Source organism: Fusarium phalaenopsidis (genome assembly GCF_050370095.1).
Source record: "Fusarium phalaenopsidis strain FUZ10S chromosome Unknown contig_32436, whole genome shotgun sequence".
In the NCBI taxonomy this organism is placed as follows: domain Eukaryota; kingdom Fungi; phylum Ascomycota; class Sordariomycetes; order Hypocreales; family Nectriaceae; genus Fusarium; species Fusarium phalaenopsidis.
The window spans coordinates 18,494-36,151 of record NW_028145377.1 but is presented as its reverse complement, the minus strand read 5'-3'; the positions used below and the strand labels follow the sequence as shown (position 1 = coordinate 36,151).

At 56.4% G+C, this 17,658-nt stretch overlaps 6 protein-coding genes across 6 annotated transcripts; 2 read left to right on the top strand and 4 right to left on the bottom strand.

Annotated features, from left to right (window-relative positions):
• Nucleotides 1–596: 596 nt before the first annotated feature.
• On the top strand, nucleotides 597–2,165 carry LRP88_14953 (uncharacterized protein; the record flags this gene model as incomplete). Its single annotated transcript, XM_083251287.1, has 3 exons — nucleotides 597–644; nucleotides 780–1,867; nucleotides 1,940–2,165. The coding sequence occupies 3 exons, from the start codon at nucleotides 597–599 to the stop codon at nucleotides 2,163–2,165; spliced, it is 1,362 nt and encodes a 453-aa protein (XP_083092930.1).
• Nucleotides 2,166–2,764: 599 nt separating this feature from the next.
• On the bottom strand, nucleotides 2,765–4,800 carry LRP88_14952 (fungal specific transcription factor domain-containing protein; the record flags this gene model as incomplete). Its single annotated transcript, XM_083251286.1, has 2 exons — nucleotides 2,765–4,207; nucleotides 4,303–4,800. 2 exons carry the CDS (start codon nucleotides 4,798–4,800, stop codon nucleotides 2,765–2,767), a joined length of 1,941 nt encoding a protein of 646 aa, XP_083092929.1.
• Nucleotides 4,801–6,421: 1,621 nt separating this feature from the next.
• Nucleotides 6,422–7,935, bottom strand: LRP88_14951 (uncharacterized protein; the record flags this gene model as incomplete). The annotated part of the gene is made up of 4 exons (XM_083251285.1): nucleotides 6,422–6,868; nucleotides 6,912–7,396; nucleotides 7,496–7,662; nucleotides 7,730–7,935. 4 exons carry the CDS (start codon nucleotides 7,933–7,935, stop codon nucleotides 6,422–6,424), a joined length of 1,305 nt encoding a protein of 434 aa, XP_083092928.1.
• A 2,426-nt stretch (nucleotides 7,936–10,361) lies between these two features.
• On the top strand, nucleotides 10,362–12,047 carry LRP88_14950 (transcription factor domain-containing protein; the record flags this gene model as incomplete). Its single annotated transcript, XM_083251284.1, has 2 exons — nucleotides 10,362–10,497; nucleotides 10,561–12,047. The coding sequence occupies 2 exons, from the start codon at nucleotides 10,362–10,364 to the stop codon at nucleotides 12,045–12,047; spliced, it is 1,623 nt and encodes a 540-aa protein (XP_083092927.1).
• Nucleotides 12,048–12,842: 795 nt separating this feature from the next.
• On the bottom strand, nucleotides 12,843–13,474 carry LRP88_14949 (uncharacterized protein; the record flags this gene model as incomplete). The annotated part of the gene is made up of 2 exons (XM_083251283.1): nucleotides 12,843–13,237; nucleotides 13,312–13,474. The coding sequence occupies 2 exons, from the start codon at nucleotides 13,472–13,474 to the stop codon at nucleotides 12,843–12,845; spliced, it is 558 nt and encodes a 185-aa protein (XP_083092926.1).
• Nucleotides 13,475–15,397: 1,923 nt separating this feature from the next.
• LRP88_14948 (uncharacterized protein) lies at nucleotides 15,398–17,059 on the bottom strand (the record flags this gene model as incomplete). Its single annotated transcript, XM_083251282.1, has 1 exon — nucleotides 15,398–17,059. The coding sequence occupies one exon, from the start codon at nucleotides 17,057–17,059 to the stop codon at nucleotides 15,398–15,400; it is 1,662 nt and encodes a 553-aa protein (XP_083092925.1).
• Between the last annotated feature and the right edge of the window lie 599 nt (nucleotides 17,060–17,658).

Here is a 17,658-nt window from a genome sequence, read left to right as displayed (position 1 = left end):
GAGAACAACAGTAAAGCTGGGGTAAGCCATGTGCTTGCACGAAAAATGACTAGTCTGATCTAACGATAGATAATCCCCCGCCTTTTCCAAGGCCAAGACCATTGTCTTGCAGCCAACTAACTAAGACTGATGGGGCGGATTACCGGGGGTCAAAGGCGGCCGTGAACTTGAACCGCCCTCGCCGTGAGGAGGAGACGCCCAGATGGCCCTGCTCCAGGGACGAATCTGCAAGCGGATAAAATAGTCTTTCATCGAAAAGTCAGGATTAAAATAGTCGCCTCCAGGAACTGCCTACACTTCCGTTCACCCATCCCACGTACCACATCCTGAATTCTCAAAAGTCTTGCTCAGGATATCCTCTTACTAGGAAGCACTTCAGTCACCGCGGCAAATGACCTCCTCCATGGAGAAGCCAATCGGTATCCTGCCGCTCCTCACCAATGGTCAGATTTCACGGAAGCGTAGCTAACTGGATGTGAATCGCGACAGACCAGGTGCTCGAGGCAGGCGGCGAGCCCGTCGTCTCCCATATCTCCAACATCAACGAGCCTTCAATCGAGTGGACAGAGGCCGAAGAGGCCGCCGTCCGGCGCAAGATGGACTGGCGCATTGTGCCCCTAGCCACCCTGCTATACCTACTTTGCGTGAGTGCAGCGATCTCGTGCAGTGGAAGGGCTTCCAAGGCCTACATTGGACAAGGGATGAGGAATAGCCTAACTAAGAGCCTCTTCGGAATCATGTCCCAGAAGTGCTGACGGATTTTGGCTCTCGAACCACAGTTCCTTGACCGAGCCAACATTGGCAACGCGCGCATCCAGGGTCTGGGGCAGGACCTCAAGCTTGATGGCCTAAAGTTCAACTGGGCCCTCTCAGTTTTCTACATCACCTACCTCCTCTTCGAGGTGCCCAGCAACATCCTGTTGAAGCGGTTCGGCCCGCGATTCTACCTACCCTTCCTCGTCTGGGCCTTTGGGCTGGTCTCGCTGTGCACCGCCTTTGTCGACTCCTTCGCGGGCCTGCTCGTCGCGAGGTCTGTCCTCGGCGTCTTCGAGGGCGGTACTATGCCGGGGCTGGCCTTCCTGTTCAGCTGCTTCTACAAGCGGAACGAGCTGATGCTGCGGGTCGGATTCTTCATCGCGGCCGCGGGGCTCGCCGGAGCCTTTGGGGGCCTGCTCGCCGCGGCCCTGTCGCGGATCCCCGAATGGGGCGCCGCCTCCGTGAAGATTCACACCTGGCGCAACATCTTCTTTTTCGAGGGCCTCCTCACCGTGTTCATCGGTCTCGCAGCCCCCATCTGGCTGCCCAACTCCCCGGCCGAGGCGAGCTTCCTGACCGCCAGGGAGAGGCAGATCGCGGTTCAGAGGCTGGCCCTGGAGGAGCAGGAGAAGCCTGAGAATCGGGTGACCCGGCAGGACGTAAGGCGGGCCATGATGTCCGTACACAACTACACCTGCGGCCTGGGCAGCTTCTTCATCAACGTCACTATCCAGGGGCTCGCCATGTTCCTTCCCACCATCCTGGCCGACCTCCAGTGGAGCGCCACAAAGGCCCAGCTGATGACGGTGCCCCCGAACCTCGCGTCGTCCATGGTCACCGTCTTGATGGCGCACCTCAGCGACAGAGCCCGCAAGCGCGGGCCCTTCATCATGGCGCTATCCACCGTCGCGGCGATCGGCCTGGCGGTCCTGCGTTGGCAGTCGCAGCCGTACGTCAGATACATGGGTGTCTTCCTCGTCATGTGCGGCGCTGGGCCGGGGGGGCCTGCGTTCCTGAGCTGGGGCATCAACAACGCGGCCGGGCCCTCGGTGCGAGCCGTCACCAGCGCCTACGTCGTTACTCTAGGGACCTTTGGCGGCTTGGTGGCTACGTGAGTTTTCTCCCTGCGGTGGATTGCTTGTGGTGTCCTGGGCTTGCGCGAACTGACTTGCTCTCATCTTAGCTGGACTTACCTCGCCCGCGACGCCCCAGCGTATCATGTCGGGCACATGATCAACTTTGGTGGTCAGATTGCAGTCGTCTGCTTAGCCCTTCTCGGCATTCTCTACTGTGTCTGGGAGAACAAGGCAAGGGCAGCTGGGAAGAGAGACTACAGGCTGGCCAACTTGAGCGAGGCGGAACAGGCCAAGCTTGGGCACGATCATCCTTCCTTCCGGTACATGATGTAGGGATACCCTTGAGTCTTTTTCCCCCCCTACGGCACGGAAAGGTGGGCATTTCGACCTCATGACCAGAGAAAAGGCCAGAGGCGTTGTTTCGACAGTCGATAATGCACAATTGAGATACACGAAGCCAAGAGCTAACGGATCGCGTCTACCCTGGCAAATAATCCAATAGACTGTATGCTAGCCGGCAAGTCTAGTCGCGCGTGAATCATCGTTTTCTTCTCACCCCTGCTTCCTCCAAAGGATAGATCATGCCAGTGCGAAATAACCACAATAATTGCCACACGGTATGAGGCATCCTGCCCAATGGCACATTGTACAATCAACTCGGTCACGCGTGGCTCTGTGTTGGTGCGATGATGTTGAGCCTTTTGCCCGAGAATCAAAACTATAGCATTGCCTCAACGAGTGAGTCTGCCGCCTAAAGCGAGCAAGCTTTGCCATGCAGGACAAGGGGGCATGTCTGTCTGCATGAGCATTGTGGCCGGACAGCGTCAAAAGAAGGTCAAGTATGGGGCGCAAGTTACTTGTCCCTTCTTGCAAGGATTCCCGGGGCACTAAGAAGAAAACGAAGAAAAAGGCATGCTAGGGCGCCGTCCCGTTTAATTAATGTCTAGAAACGTTGAAAGTAGTCTTCCGCATTCACCTGATTCACCTGATGCCAGCAAGTCGTTCAAGGCACCCAGTCCTTCCATCAAGAACTGATGGCCTTCGTACGACCGGTCAGTAATGGAGGTACCCAGCAGTCCTTCGCTTATTAGAAGCTTGTCCAATGTCAAGATATCTGGAGAGGTTATCCCAAATGGCGTAGCGTCTACAGAACCCACAGCGGTCGAGCAGGTATTGGCACTCGATCCATTGTCGTAGTGCTCGCACGGGTAATTCACGATGCTCTCATCTGTCGAGCAGCCTGTTTCTCCGCACCTTGTACATGCGAATTGTGTTTCGAGCAAGCCATTGCTGTCCAAAGGCCGAGAAACAGCCTGGGCGATGGCCTCCCTCGCCATCTTCGCAGGCTCGTACATGTCTTGCATGGAGTCTGTGGACTTGAGGCAGCGGAGGAAACCATCCTTAATGATGCAGTCATCGTCTGCAGCGCCATTCCCCATCTCTTGCAGGAGGACAGCCGCAGCCGGTGTCAGCGCCAGCAGCACCGTGGTCGGGAGGAACCCATCCAGCCCGGCGTCGTGGATCTCGCTAGCCATGCGGGATATCTGCCACGCGGTTTCGAGTAGCCCGAACCTGGCTGCCTCTTCGAGGGCGGGGGAGCCGAGAGAGTACCGAGTCCGGGCCAGAGTGGACCGATGAACGGACAGCATCAAGGCTTGGAAGAGCATGTGGAGGGTGGTGTGATGCACCGTGACTGCTAGACTCGAGTCCAGGGCAGAGGTGGCCGGGTACGAGCATTGCTCCGGTAGGGTGCTTTCCCAAGCTCCAAGACTCTGCTTCAGAGCTGCATACGGAGGGTGGCTGGTCATCACCATCTCGGCCTCGGTTGACCCATGCATATCGGGGTCCAAGAAGATGCTGTTGTTCTCAGGGCTGACCGAGCGTCGTCGGGCGACGATGAAGGAATCCAGGCGTTGGCACAGACGAATCAGTTCGACAAACAATGTGCCCAGAGTTTTCCTTTCGCCCTCATCCGTGACGTAGCGGCACAGTGCTTCAGCGGGCTTCCTGCACCCTTGTGGCAGTGGCTCCATGCCGAAGTCGCTCTCCTCCAACATGGAGACTTGGAAGTCGTCGCTCCTGATTCTTGGCGGTCGTCTTGTCCCTAGCGACAAGATCCGGTCAGTTACGTAGCACGACCACCAGACTCTTCGGCGCAGCCTGCGCTGCCTCTTCGAGACTTGGAGGGTGTCACCGTCTGAGTCCAGGTGAAGGCCGGCGGCAATGGCTTGCGAGGCTGCCGCATCCATCCAGAGCCGGGCGTCTCGGCGCTCCTCCTCGGGCGAGTCATGCCATAAAGTGAGAAGCAAGAGCGACTGGACCAGGACGAGACGCTCAGATTCGCAATCAAAGTCGTAGAGCAGCTGTAGCTTGGTCTTAGAAGCTTGTACAAGAAACGGAGGGCGTACATATATAGAGTAAAGAAAGAAAAAGAAGGAAATTAAAAAAGAAAAAAGAAAAAAAAACTAACTCGTGCCTGTTGGAACAACACTTTACGGGCATGGCTGCGTGAGTCAAAGCCCGCTCCCGTCAGGTAGTCCATGTGGACGTACGCAGCCCCAGCAAACATGATGGCCTGGTAGAGAATCAAGCTGAGCTGGCCGTGCTGCCCATTTGTTATCATGACCTGCAGACAGTGGTCGATGTCGAGAATCGGCATGAGAGGATGCACATACTCGAGGTATGATCGAAAGAGGGCAATCTGGCATTCAACGCCCGGCAACGTCAGAGCATCTTTGGATCTCAAATACGCCATGTCGTCGGTCTGCACTCGTTCCAGTACTGGCTTGACAAACCTGTCTAGGGGAAGCACGGGGGACGCGTCTCCGGGTTTGTCGCTCGCCGGAGACGGCGTGGCTGGTCCAGCGAGCATGTATGCATACGCTGACAAGCTCTGGAGAGATGAAGCGGTGTAGTATGTTTCAGGTAAACAGGGTGCGGCTTGTGCTAAGAGACTCGGCGTCAGCATCTCCAGCTATCCATGATGGCATCTCCATGGTACACACAAGGACAACCCGGACTTGGCTGGGCGTAGGCGGGAACGGGAAGTGACTGCGCTTGGCCCTCTGCATTGGCGTAGCGAAACTTGCCAAAGGCAAACCGATCGGGGCGGAAACCCGGTGGATCCTCCTCTTCCTTGTATTCTTTGGCCCAGCATCGCCGCCCAGGTCGAGCGCGGGATGCTTCAACGTGGGATCGCCCTGGCGGCTCGATCCGAAAGTACCTGCTAAGAAGATCTGGTAAACAATGACTAGCAACCCGTTGATAAAGAAGGCCCCGGTGGAAGCACCCGAAAGCCCTTGAATGCTTATGCACGAGGGATGTTCAGCATGCCTGCTGAGGCCGTCTCTGGCAGTGACTGTGCAATCGCAGCCCGACCATCTGCAGTTGCCACAGGGCCACCTCTCGGCAACATCACACCGGACCTTGCGGCGGCAGCAGGACAGACATGCCCGGGGCGCCCTGCGTCTGGACTTGGAAGGCCTCAGGGTTTGCTGGGGGCTGGGGCCAGGCGACCGAGGCGGATGACCGTCGCGAGACGCCGCGATCTTTCTTCTGGTCGTAGGGGCCCCGACACGATCCATTATGGTGACGAATCCTGGATATGGCCCTGAAGCAAAACAATCCCCTGGGGGCCCGGGATTGTGCGATTCTTGAACAAAGACATTTTGTTTCACCGGCCTCGGGCGTGGACGTAGGCACGGCGGCCTGGTCGGCCATCCTCTTCAACGACTCGAGGGTCCTTGGTGGGCTAACTGCGCGTGGTGGTTGATAAGGAGACCACGCTCCATATCCCACCATTGCCCATACCAAGGAATAGACAAGCAGACGGTAGGGGGTGGAAGACCGAGATGCCAAGCCGAGAAAAAAAAGGACCCGTTTGTGACGATAGAGTCACGGATCAGGGCGGGGAAAGACGGTTTACCGTCCCCACTAACGCTCCTACTAACTCCAGTATCCCATCTCTACCGGCACGTGATGGTTACGGTACCGGGCATACCGGCGTGACTATCGACATATTCAAGTTGAAGCAGTGCAGGGAGTCTTTGCCATGGGAAAGATTATCCTTCTAGAGCATAATGCCAGAGGTTCAACTTGGGAACCCAGTCGGTCCTCGCCTTTCGCCCGGCGAATAGCTGCTGAGCTGAGGGATTTCAAGCCGTTATTGATCCTTAGATGAGCTAAGATTCAGCTGATAGAACAGTAGATGGAATCTAACTGCCAAGGGGACGTGGTCTAACTAGACTGGCCTACCGCTTGAGCGCACCATATAATATTCATATTTATTGCCGTGGCGTACGAGGCTGCTGAGAGTTATGTGGTTAAGATGTTCCCTGCAATCTGCTGCCACCTGATCCGGATACCATGCTTGACACATTATCACATTATCACATTATCACATGGTCCTCTTAATATCGCCTGCACCCCTTATGTCTCATCAGAGAGCTATTTTAACTACCAGTAGAGCTACTAGGCCGCCACGTCGCCCACACAGGTAAAACTTCTCTTCTTGGAGTCTTCCAAAACAAAACCTCGGTCACTAATCCAGGTGTGTTCCGCGAATGAATCCATGTCCATGGCATTGCCGACTACAGTTTCACAGCTGCATCCTGTGCATGCGCACTCTCCCATGCCCCAAAGGCTTCAACACTCTCGGCAACCGGATCGAATGCCAGCATGGCCCACATGTAATCCCAGTTTGCAAACGTAAACCCCGAGGCGGCCGGACCTTGCCCCGAGGACAACAGCCAAGCGTCCCGAGCTTCCTGGAGTGGCCCATCCGGCAGGTGAAACGCGTCTTGATTCGATGTGGCTCCCTGCACGTTGAGTGTGGTGCGAACCTTGCGCAGCGTCTCATAGAGCTTCAAGATCTCTGGGACTAAGCCGGTGTTTCGGCCGGCGGCGTAGAGCTTGGATCTGCTCAGGAGGCCGAGCAGCTTTCCCAGCACAGCCCCGTCTTCGGCAGCCATAGCGGCGCCCTGTGCTTGGTACGGCAGGGTCGGGTGGCACGCATCTCCTAGCAGCGCGACAGTGTTCTGTTTTTTGGGGTGTCAGCAAGCCCAAGATGGAATGGCTCACGATGATGCAGCGATGTTTTGTCCAAAGTCCTACCTTTGTCCACGACTCGAGCTCATCATGATGGCACAGTTTCCATTTCAATACCGACGGGATGCAAGAGATGATTCGGGTTATCCTGTTTGCGTACTTGGTTAGACCTGGCCTCCACTGGACCACGAAAGAAACGAACCTCTCATCCCAGCCTTGAAAGCTCGCCTTCATCTCGTCTAAATCTCCAGGTGCTTGTCGGACGCGCGTCTCGAGGTTGTCAGGCCGGATCAGCACAAGATTAAACTTTTCTCCGCTGTCCAACGGATACAGGACACAGTGTCTCCCTGGACCCATCCAGCATGTGGCGGTTCTTCTCTCAATCAACTCGTCGATTGCAGCATCATGGAGACCCCTCAGCTGCTCCGAGGATACGGTGGCTCGGTATGCCAAGTCGCCAGTTTCGACTGGCTGAGAGTCATTGCCGAGCAGGTAGTTGCGTGAAAGAGACCACAGGCCTACAACCCAAGTCAGCTAGGTCACGAGGCACAAATTGGACTGCAAAGAAGCCGAAGGCGAGAGCAACATGTCGCATAGTTTGGGGGATGTAGGCGTACCGTCCGCACCAACAATCACGTCCGCCCCGATACTTTCCCCGCCTACCAGCTGAACCGTCGAACGGTCAGGGTCAACGGCTTCCACCTCGCAGCCAAGGCGTAACTCGACACCAGCATCTTTGGCAGCGTTCCATAATGTGTCGTGGTAACCGGGCCGAGAGATGACCCTGCCGTGCACGAGTTATCAGCATCCGTTGAGTAGGGGCGCGACGACAAGTTGTCTTTTAGTCTTACATCCAGCTTTCGCCGAAATCCTTCACCATTTGGCCACCTCCTCCAAGTCTGTAGAGAAGCTTGCCATTGGAGTAGCGGACATAGTCGATGGAATCGAGAACAACACTCTTCTGGGTGAGTCGAGGCAAAAGACCCAGCTGGCGGGCGACCCTTCCAGCGTTGGGTGGGATCTGGATGCCTGCGCCAACCTTTTTTTTGCCAAACATTTAGCTACTGAACTTTTGCTTCGAAGCTTGCATTCCTTGTAGTGTGTGCTTGCTTACCGGAGCGAGGGCCGGCGTGCGCTCGACGACGACGACGTCGAGGTTCTCGCGTCGGCAGGCAATGGCACAGATCAGGCCGCCGAGTCCGGCTCCGATGATGACAACCTTCATTGTTGGGTAACTTCGGATCTGGTGCTGCTGTACTCTGAGTTATGGGTCTAGGTTATACGAGCTAGATTCTGGAGCTAGATCGGGAAGAGTAGTGCTCGACATGACATGCTCTCTGCCATCACCGTGAAAACAGAGGGCCTCTTATGCCGGGACGGCTCATGGCCGATGGGAAACAGCGACGAGTTTCCCCCCCCCCCCAACAAGAGGGCCGCCATTATGCGGAAGCCGTACCGTCAAAACCACGGCACCGGCACTCTGCTTTTGCCGCCTTTTTCCGTGTCCGGCTTAAATGGAGATGGCTATCTTACAAAGGGAACTGGGTCGAGTCGAAGCCGGCAGGATGGGGCTTGCAGCTGCATCTAGGGTTGGTCGATTTACACACCTCTACTGCGTAGGTAGCCGTAGTGTCTGTAATTATGACAGTCTCTCTTGCTTACAAGGCCATGGAAAATAAAAGCGAGTGATTGGGATCCTGGCAGCAGGGGAGGTTCTTCATGTCATCGCCTTCGCCTTTGGCTATTCCGTCAAGTCTTCTGTTAAATAAAGGAACCAGCTCCCTCACTACGGCTCCCCTATTTGACGTTTTGTTTTGCGGTTCTCAGGCATACTGAGCCTGAATGTTTCTAAAATATGCGACTAGAAAGTGGAATTTATGCTATAGAGCGGCGTAGTTTGGTCAGACTGTTGAGCTTCTAGCCTTAGAACCCCGGTAGGAACATTTCAGTCTTTCAATATCTAATTGCTTATTCCTTTCCGCATCAGCAACTATTAAGTCGCCGACTCTTCAGGCTTTCCGGTAATGAAACCAAGCCGCACGTTGGGTCCCTAGATATAAAGCGAATTAGGAGCCTTAGGCGAGCGCGTGAAAGGTATGTGTTGCAAAGTAGGCTGACCCTTTAACCTATTTTGTATTCCTTGTGGTGTTGTTCTTGAGGGAATCCCCTCTTTCCCTTTTGGGCCACGATGTGGCCTTCCTAATTGGGCCTAGTCTACCGGCTATCCGGAGATCACCCGGCCGGCCATTGAAGGCACGTGACCACCCTCAGTTCCCCAAGGGTGGCGGCGCTGTCCATGGCTGGCCCCCCGGGGCATCGGAACGCCGTGTTTGACCGTCCCTAACCCAAGTCCCCACCCCCAAGTCCCCACCCCACCCCAAGCCGAGTTCCTCTCCCCGTACTGGTGGCCATTAGGACTGATAGACTGTACGTGGATCCCCCCAGATTTTGCTTGCTCCGGTGGTTTCACAACCACGCTGGGTCACGGCTACCAGGTTCTTTTTGAACTCACCGCGTCTGCCCCTTGACATTCAGAATTTAACCCTCTCTGCCCCCTCCGCGTACGCGTATTCTTGACCAGGCGGTGGGGGAATGGTTCCAGGCACCTTGTAGAACTGGTGATGATGGTTGTGATACATATGGATTCGAGCCCAATGACGTCGCCACCAGAGGACTGTCAGTAGATGCCGCTAATCTCGGCCTCAGTGCGTCACGTTAGACCTGGAGCAAGAATACAAGCTGAAGTACTGATACTCCGTACCAATAACCACCAATGGACTGCCGAGGGGGACCTCATACATCCTCAGCACAGAGACCTTAATATCAATCCAAGATCTAGTTCTAGAAGCAGCAATGACGAGCCAACCCCAGAAGGGCACAGCGTCATCAACCCCGCATTTCAGCATCCCCAGGGTCTACTCCGACCCCGAGGTGACTACCCCGTACCCCACGTCAAACTCTTCCAAACTGAGCGACAACCATCTTTCTCTGTCTCCGTCTTGAGTCTTCCTGGCTACATCGACGCTCTTCTAACGTCTCGTCTCAATTGCTTCAAGTCAGTATTCCCAATTCTCAAGGAACCTCCTTGCTCCACCCGCGATTTGGCGTTTGGGCCTGGACGCGACTTGGTGTTTCCCCGCCGCATCTGATGGATTTTGGATCCGGCGGCCTGGAAGCCATGCTTGAGCGGCATGAGGCCGGGCAATATGAGCGCGGTCGATCAGACGTCCCATGGAAGGGTCACCGTGCCTGCCTTGAGTGCCGACGGTATGTCCTGTACTGCATCTGCGCACCCCTTCAGCCAGGGATTGCGACATCACAGGCTTCTTTTGCTGGGTGGTAGGCTGTAATGCATTGCGTAGATTGCGCTGACTCTCGACTTCTGACCACACGGCAGAAAGAAGACAAAGTGTACGAGACAGACCCGAGACGCAGCTTGGTCTTTTGGTATCCGCTTACTGATCGAGTAATCATCCAGGCGACATGCGCCAGCCGATATGTGGACTTTGCCAGAGAACTGGCAGTTCATGCATCTTTCCCACCAAGAGGAAGACTCCCGAATTCAAGCGATCCCACAAGAAGGATGGCAGGAAGCAGAGTATTGATCCACACCAGCTTGGTAGGTCAATTGCCCCCGTCAAGGTGCTCAGCCCAGGACAGTTCCGTGGATACTGATCCCGAGACCTAGAGCGCCTTGTCGACCTGCTCGCGTCAAGGCTGCAGGACGGCGGCCAGGACTTTGATCTATCGCCGCAGTCTGACCCCTCCCCGAGGTCTCTGGACAGGAGCGAGCCCGACAGCCATCACGACCATGTACTCCTGGATGCCCCAGCCTCGCACGGGTCAACCTCAAGCGGGTCAGATCCACTGCCTGCCGACGACTATAGCGGGTTTCCCGCAAGAGCACCGACTCGCGTTTCCGACGATCAGCTGGACGACCCAGGCTGCTCTCCGTGCTCGATCCAAGAGGCCCCCTGGCTCACCGTCCCGGAGCACATCGCCATCGAGCTAATTTACCTGTACTTTGACAAAATCCAACCTTGGCTCCCGCTGCTCCATCGTCCCAACTTCTTTGCGCGCTACCTGGGCAGCAACTCAAGCTTTCTCAGCCCCGCCACCTATTCCGACGAGGACGCGCTCCTGATTTACGGGATCCTTGCCCTCGCCGCGCGCCACTCGTCGAATGTACACTTCCGGGGTATCCCGGCGCCTGACCGGGGCAAACAGTTCGCAGACGAGGCCACACTCTTGTACCGCAGGCTGCGAGCGGCCGAGGAGCCGCCGACTCTGAAATGCCTTCAGGGCTGCGTCCTGCTGGCTGTATACCTCTGCACCTCGGGCCCCGGCCACAGCACCTGGATCCTCACGGGCATCTGTGTACGCATGGCTTACGATCTGGACCTGTGCAACATGGACGAGGCGCCGCAGGACCCGGCCGAGTGGACGGCGATGGAGGAGCGACGCAGGCTGTTCTGGGTCATCTGGGAGCTCGATAGCTTTGGCTCGACCCTCACAGGGCGCCCGAGTGCCATAAACCACCACAGGATGGCGGTGCTCCTCCCCGTCAACAATGCGGCCTGGTTTGCCCAGGAGCCTGTCGGGTCTGCGCTGCTGAGCCCGAGACCCCGCGAAGCTTGGAAGAGCCTGCTCGAGTCTCCGAACCAGGACGAGCGGGCCTGGTTTCTCCTGGCAAACTATCTTATGTATATGGCTTACGAGATGGCTTCCAGCGGGCGGACTTGCCAGAGTGAACGGGACGAGCTCGTGGACGCGCTCACATGCTTCCACCTGGCCGTGTCTCAGCGCTTCAGCCTAGAGACCCATGCGGATCTCTTCGACCGAGAGAATTGCACCAAGCACAACTGGATCATGGGCATGCATCTGATGCTGACTGCAGCCCGTGTCCGCCTGTCGGCCCTCGACGAGACACAGAGAAATGGCTCTCTGATGTGCACGCGGGAGTTTTCTCGCATCATTCACCACTGGCATCCCGAAACGATCGTCCTGAGTCACCCGTTCCTGGCGTGCATCTTGCTGGTGCCTCATATGGGCGTTACGGACTCGACCCTGCGAGCCGGCAATTCCCTCCACGCTAACACAGACATGACGCTCCTCATGCTCTCGCAGTACAGCTCAGTCTGGAAACTCGGCTCCGTGTTGACTGGTTAGCTGCAGCCCCTCCCCTCCCCCGCTGAAAACAACTCATGTTCATAACTTGGATACAGATGTGACGCGCCTGTTGGATCGCGGCCCCCACACATTCTCCTCCGAGGAGATGGCCTTGGCCAAGCGTTTCGCCGTCTTATTTCCGGCCCAGACCACACCTCGACGTCGCAGGCCGGGTTCTTCTGTAGCCCTGCTGCCAGCGAGCCAGGAGGACGCGACCGGTGGAACTGATGGAACCACTGATGAACCGCCATCCAAACGACCTCCCGAGCTTTTGGAGTTCTCCGAGCACCCCAGTGATCCAGAGCATCCAGTAGTGTTTACGGATGATCTGGATGCGGTTTTGCTCGATGGAGGAGCAGAGTTTGACCTGGATATCCAAGACGACTGGAGTTCGCGACTTCAGCTCGACTATCTGTGCGACGACAACCAGCATTTTAACTATCTGCAACTCTGACGCCCAGAGTCTGGGAACCCGTTTGCGATGAAAGCAAATAGGAGGTTATCTGTGATCTCACGGCCACGTGTGATGATCAGGGATCACGAGATAGTGTAGTATGGAGAGGTGGCGGCACATCAGTTTCATACCTACATATACTGAAATCTCAGCTACCGTCTCCCGATGGTCCCTGTCTTGCGCAGATTTTTGATGAACCCGTATCGTGAGAGAGGTTATGCGTTCTTTACCAATTCCCGGGCGATTTCCTTCTGCTCTGGTCCCCACCAACTTCTGCCATCACCACAGGCGCCTATCCATCCTCCAAGTCACCCACTTTTGCCCGTCCCGTGTCAAGTACTTCATAGCCTGGAAACCGCCGTAGTCGCCGAAAGATCCGCGAACCTCTCATAGTCACGCAGGCATTCAGGGTTAGCTACCGAGCTGAGGTTACCGACCTTGGACTTGCAGACGATGTCCCTGACAACCGTCTCCATCTTCTTGCCGTTGAGCGTGTGCGGAATGTCCCTGACCTCGAAGGCGTGTGCGGGAATGTGCCGGGGGCTCAGCTGCTCCCTGATCGCGTCTCGGATCTCCTCTTCGACGCTGGCGAAGCCGGTAGCCTTCTTGGTCTTCAAGAAGAGGAGCACCTGCTCGTCTGCCTCTCCTTGACGGCGCTGACCAACTGCTATGCAGTCCTCGACGTCCGGAAACTTGTCCACTACGCCGTAGATCTCCGCGGTTCCGAAGCGAATGCCTACTCAAAATTGTCAGTGGCCAGGGGCGAGAAAGTGCGAGGATCAGGTACGACCGAGTAGGGGGGGGGCACACCTCCAGGGTTGAGAACTCCGTCGCTGCGTCCGAGGATCGTGTATCCTCCCGTGAGCGGGTTCCTCCTGATAAAGTGGCCGTGGCACGAGACACCCCGGAACTTATCAAAGTATGCCTTGTGGTACTTCTCCTGGCCCTCCTCCCCGTAGAAGCTGGTGGGCATGCTGAAGAAGGGCGTCGAGATGACTCGTCGGACCACGGCGCGCCTGTGACGATGACAACCTCGCTTAACTCCGGGACACTCTCCCTTAGCCTGGCCACCGAGGCCATCATCTTTTCTTTTAGAACCCGTTGCTTTATGAAGCGTATAGGACCTCGGTGTCGATGAGGAGGATCTTGGGCCGGATCTGCGAGTATCTGTTAATAATGCCTTCTGCGCTTATGTCTGGCGCCATAGAGGAGAAGATGGCGCAAATGCTTCCCGCCGCGAGAAGTATGATGACGGCTTCGACCGAGTTGCTGACGACGGCTGAAAACATCTGAGAATCATCGCATTAGTAAAACACCAGGTTCCCCATAGAAAAGCAGCTCAGATGGTACCAACCTGCGATACGGTCCCCGGTCACCACCCTAGAGGCTCGGAGGGCGCTCGCATATAACGCGACCTGGCACCAGAGCTGTACCCACGTTAGGTGCCACTAGCCGCTGTCGCCCTTGTGTTGCTTCAGCCGGAACAGTCGAGATGGGCGTATTGCTGCCAGGCTGTGAATTCTCGTGAGAGACAATAGCCTATCACGTACTATAGCGCGTCTCTCTTAGATATGTTCTTAGCGTCCCGGCTGATAACGACGCATAGCTCGCCCTCGTAATCTAGCTAGGGCTAGGCGTCGGGATATACGCAGACCTCCTAGTGAGGACCAGCCAGCGCGACGCTGGGCTTAGTGAATATGGTAGGATATATGGGAACCTTGAGCCGAGACTTTGTTAGTCATGGATTTGAAAAATAAAATAAAAAAAAAAAAATAAAAAAAAAAATAGACTTCTCGGCGCTTGATGGGAGCTAAAGGGGATTCATCACTCACACTGGCCTCTGCTGCATGTTTCTTGTCGTTCAACCCCACGCAAATCAAGATTGGACAAGACTCAAGGGGACACAGAAGCTGCCAGCTGGGGTCAGCAAAGGAGAAGCCAACTTGTGCTGTGTTTCCAGCAGTCCTCACCTCCGAGGCCGTAATGGTCTCGCCCGTCGAGCTGAGCCCACCCCATGGGTTTCTAGAGAGCCTTTCAGTCTTGTGGCTGCCATCGTGGGTCTCCAGGAGCTCGCCATACTGGGCCGTGCCGTGCGCTTCAAAGCGAACAAGCTGCTTGAACGTCATTTCGATTTATGGAGCAAGAATCATCATTTAGTCAAGGGAAATTAAAGAGAAGCCAAACATGACCGGACGTGGAGCTTGGGGTAAGAAGATTCATATTAATGGCACCACTGTGGAGCTTGCCTGTTGGCTACGAGCTTTACGGCTTAACTGGCTAAATGCTGTTAAAGTCTACGCAAACTAGAGTTGAAATATGGTTGAGGGCCCTATTATTGGAGGCGCGTCGTCCCTGAAATCGGGATGCGCTAACCAAACTGACTCTTTTCTTTCACGTCTTCGTCCATTAGATTTCTCATGATGGCGTCGTCCGACAAGGTCCAGGTCGTCCGCCTTCGTCGCAATTAAGCAGTTCCTATTGACTCCTTCGTCTCCGACTATGGGTTGCGTCTTCCGTTCGATGGCACCTTTCTCCCCGCTCCAAGGATATCCTACTGGCTGCATCTAGCGCTGATTTAAGGTACTGGCCTAGCTATTGCTGCCTTATCGGCTCTGCTGCTGTGGTTTTCGAAAAAAGTAATTGGCCGTTAGGACTGGGGCTTCAGGTTCGACATCTTGAATTGCTCACTGAGCCAGGACGTGACCCAAGCTGGAGGATGACAAAGGTCCTAATTGTCGACAGTTCAGAGACTGGTGGTGGATAAGTTGCTAATGGAGAGCTTAATCGCGACGCCCCAGCTGTCGAGGTTAAAGGAGAGCCAAGCTCCTGGTGCTCTGGGAGCTTTGGCAGAATTCTGTCTGCACTAAAAAAGAGATTGCCGAATCAGAGGATGCTATCAATTGCCATACAAAAACGGACGAAACAGCTGTGGGCACAGCTCCGCGCAGGCCCAGCTGTCGGCTAGGTCTGGGTCGCCGGCGCCGTTATAGACTGGGCGGGAGGGGAAGGGGCAGATGGGCCGTTGGCGGAGCACGCCGGAGTCGGGGTCGGTCATGTTGACCCAGGTAGTGGCGATAATGCTCTTTACGGGCTCGTCTTTCTCGACCCAGTCCATGAGGGCCATCAGGGCGTCGTGGGCCGGGTCAGAGAAGCCAGGAACGGAGTGGACGTCGGTACCGACTTCGCCGGCCTGGCCACCGCCAGCGAAGTACCAGGGCGCATCGACGAGGGTGCCGGAGCAGTGCAGCATTCCGGGCACGACGAAGTAACGGAACCAGTCAGCCATGCTCTCGCCTGTCTCGCCGAGAGCGTCGGCCACGGCCTTGTAGAAGTAGGTCGAGCTGCCGGTAGGGATGCCGGCGTCGGCTGTGCCGTGGTACATCAGCAGCTTACCGCCGCGGGCCTTGTAGGCGGCCATAGAGGCATAATCGTTGGCCGTCCAGTCGCCCGGGTCGCTGCAGTCCGCCAGCGCAACGAGGGGGTCCACGTACTCCCTCCAGTTCCAGTTCGGGTCGTCAAGCAGCACGTTCCTAATGTACTGAAGCCCGAGCGCCGGTGGCTCCAAGGCGGCAAATAGGGCAATCCACTGGTGCTCGGATCCTAGCTCGAGGCCGGGGAAGGCGAAGCGGCCGTTGATGATGTAGTCCCCGTGGATCTTTTTCACCGTCTGGACCTGGCTGGCTGTCAGGCAGCGGGTGGCGTTGGCGCCTTCCTGGCAGAGGAGGGCGTCGGCGTCAAAATTGCACAGGTCGGGGGCGCTGACGATGCCATCGACAAAGCCGTCAACGCCGTCGCACTGCGCGATGACCTCAGCGGCGATGACCTCGGCCATGGCGGGGCCGATGCTGTGAGACGCGTTCTTGGGTAGGTTGAGAGCACCAAGCTGGGTCGCCCACGTCTGGAGGTGCGACGTCCACCAGGCGGCGGCGCCAACCATGACACCGTCGAAGTCGTCCGGATAGACCTGGACCTCCTTAAGGCCCTGGCGGCCGCCGGTCGAGCAGCCAGAGTAGTACGAGTACTTGATCGGCGAGGCGTAGAAGGCCTCGGTGAGCTGTTTGGCGAGCACCGTTGTGCCGTGCGTCGCGCGGAAACCGAAGTCGAGCTTCCGCTCGGGCTCATTCAGGGCCCAGCTGATGTCTTGTGACGTCGAGTTGTGGCCCATATCGGATCCAGCCACGGCGAAGCCGTACTGGAGGCCGGTGCCCATGTCCAGCCAGTTGATGCCACCGGCGGCGCCGCCGTTGCCTACCGCGAGGTACCGTTCATTCCATGTCGTTATCGGCAGGAAGAGACCGAAGCGGTAGAACGAGGTAGCCGAGCTGGTGACGTTAACGATGAGCGCGCATGTGGCCGGGAGGTTTGCGGGGCCGATAGGGTACGGGAGGTTGGCGGTCCCCTCTCCGTACGAGCCGCCGGCGGCAACATATGTGGCCGATGTGACCGTCGCGCCCTCGGGCAAGACCTTGGCAAAGCGGCCCATAGAACAGGGGCCGTCATCTGTCGCGGCCGCGGTGCCAGCCAGGAGGGCCGTGTACAGCTTTCTGGACAGGACCATGTCGCGTAGCTGAGTGAGAGCTTTGGGAAATAATAAAAGCGAGAGAACAAGGGGAACGTATATTTTCGGGTTTGGATATAAAAATAAAACGGGATATGCTTGGTGAACACTCAAGCCGGGATTTACAGAGACGTCAACAGTTGTCTTTGTCCCTGCGTGATAGTTCCTCAGACTTGAACCGAGTCTTGGTCATTCTACGTCTTATACGCGAAGGGGTACGGAGTAGTAGCGACCAGGACAGGGGGGCCTTGCCGCTAGGGTAGGCAGAAGATGGATATGCCGGGCTTACTACGGCGTTTCTCCTAGAAACGTGTAATACCCCTCTCTCCAGACAACATATCTTCGGGAGTTATCTATCTCCGCCGTCCAAGCTCGGCCCCGCCAGCACCCTCCCAGCAGATGAAAGCAACCCCGCCAACCCGCTCCATCTCGGTCCGTCTGCAAGGTCAAGCGGGCCCGGTCAAACACGGCATCCGTGGTTCCGGCCCCAATGCCGTTAAGGACCGACCTTCGGAGCTTGGGATTCCTAAGCACCCTGTAAGCTAGTGCTATGCTATATTTTATAAGAATAAAGGCCACTGTTTGTAAGTGACGCGACT